Here is a 1,914-nt window from a genome sequence, read left to right on the forward strand (position 1 = left end):
TGTAATGTGATTTACGGATTGTTTAAACTGTACCTTGAAATGAAATGCACGCTAGTGCATTGTCTGGAACTGCTGTCAGCATCCAAACCAATTGTCTGGAATTGCTGATCGCAAGTTACTGAGCTATGTTCTAATGTATTGTGAACATTTTTTATGAATAAAGTAGATTTTTGAAAAAAAAAAGGATTGGGTTGGTGGGCCTGGGGAGTGGGAGTCTGGATCATTGGGTGGTGTTAAACCCTCTGTTTCTCTTCTTCGTTTCCCTCTCAGGTGGCCCAGATGCGTTGTGAGATGAAGCTGAAGAATTCTCTTGGTGGGCACATGGCTGTCAGCATGGTGCAGCGGCTCAGCAGCATCAGCATCAGCCCCCAGCACCTCCTGCAGGAGGTCCTGCCGAAGGTCACCAGCACCGTCAGGGAGTGCCATGTTCCCCAGCTCTTCCGCGAGCCTTACATCCACAGCGGCTACCGGCCGGTGCACCAGGAGTGGAAGTACTATGCCTTCAGCCTCTTCCAGCAGCACAACGAGGTGCTCAACGTCTGGACCCACCTGGTGGCCGCTCTGGTGCTCCTGACCCGCTTCCGGGCCTTCCTGGCCACGGCCTCGCCGTTCCCCACCGTCTACGGCCTGCCGCTCTGTGTCTTCATCGTCGCCTGCGTGACCTACCTGTCCTGCAGCGTGCTGGCCCACCTCTTCCAGTCCAGGTCCGAGCTGGCCCACTACTCCTTCTACTTCCTGGACTACGTGGGCGTGGGGGCCTACCAGTACGGCAGCGCCCTGGCGCACTACTACTACTGCACGGACCCCGGCTGGTACCAGCTGGTCCGCCCGTACTTCCTGCCCGCCGCTGCTCTCCTCGGCTGGCTCTCCTGCATGGGCTGCTGCTTCTCCAAGATGCACTACCAGCGCCCGTACCCGTTCAGGCGCAAGGTGTGCCAAGTGGTGCCCTCCTTCCTGGCCTACGTCCTGGACATCAGCCCCATTGTCCACCGCATCGCCACCTGCTGGTCGGCCGGCTGCGCCGACGAGGCCATTCGCTACCACGCCCTGCAGATCCTGCTGTTCCTGGTGGCCTCCTGCTTCTTCTCCTACCCCTTCCCGGAGATGTACTTCCCGGGCAGCTGTGACATTGTGGGCCACGGCCACCAGATCTTCCATGCCTTCCTGGCCCTCTGCACCCTGACCCAGCTGGAGGCCGTGCTGCTGGACTATGGGAGCCGGCAGGACATGTTCGTGGCGCGGGGCGGGGAGGACACCGTCTACGTCTCCTGCCTCACCTTCGCCCTGCTGATCCTGTGCAGCGGATCCTCGGCACTGTGCCTGCGGGCAATCGTCAAACACAGACTGCGCAAGAGAGGGCTTTGAGGGTGGACGAGGGCCCTGTCTTCAGTCCCAGCTTTATCTGAGCAACTGTCTGCAGACGAACAAAGTTCATGTTTTTTTGTGAATAGAAGCAGCTCTCCAGGTGCACGCGACTCCTGGCTTGTGTTTGTGTTTCAATGTTGGTGAAGGCCTGTGAAGGAGCAGGAGGGGGGGCCTTCCACCTTCTTTATGAGGGGAAGTCCGCCTCTGCCTGTGTGGGGGGCTCTCTTGTCTGCCTGGGAGGGGGTGTCACGCAACCCGCGAGAAGTGGCTCATGATGTCGCTGCAGGGGAGAGTGTACATGGGCTGTGGGAGGGGATTCAATGGGTGAGTAGACCATGATCGGGGAGAGTGTACATGGGCTGTGGGAGGGGATTCACTGGGTGGGTAACGTCTGTGATAGGGGAGTGTGTACATGGGCTGTGGGAGGGGATTCAATGGGTGGGTAGGGTCTGTGATAGGGGAGTGTGTACATGGGCTGTGGGAGGGGATTCAATGGGTGGGTAGGGTCTGTGATAGGGGAGTGTGTACATGGGCTGTGGGAGGGGATTC

The 1,914-nt window shown here is 58.7% G+C and overlaps 1 protein-coding gene across 1 annotated transcript; it reads left to right on the forward strand.

Annotated features, from left to right (window-relative positions):
* Positions 1-279: 279 nt before the first annotated feature.
* Positions 280-1,365, forward strand: paqr8 (progestin and adipoQ receptor family member VIII). The gene has a single exon (XM_070889009.1). It carries the CDS (start codon positions 280-282, stop codon positions 1,363-1,365), a length of 1,086 nt encoding a protein of 361 aa, XP_070745110.1.
* Positions 1,366-1,914: the final 549 nt, after the last annotated feature.

The sequence above is a fragment of the Pristiophorus japonicus genome, chromosome 9 (assembly GCF_044704955.1).
Source record: "Pristiophorus japonicus isolate sPriJap1 chromosome 9, sPriJap1.hap1, whole genome shotgun sequence".
Taxonomy (NCBI): Eukaryota; Metazoa; Chordata; class Chondrichthyes; family Pristiophoridae; genus Pristiophorus; species Pristiophorus japonicus.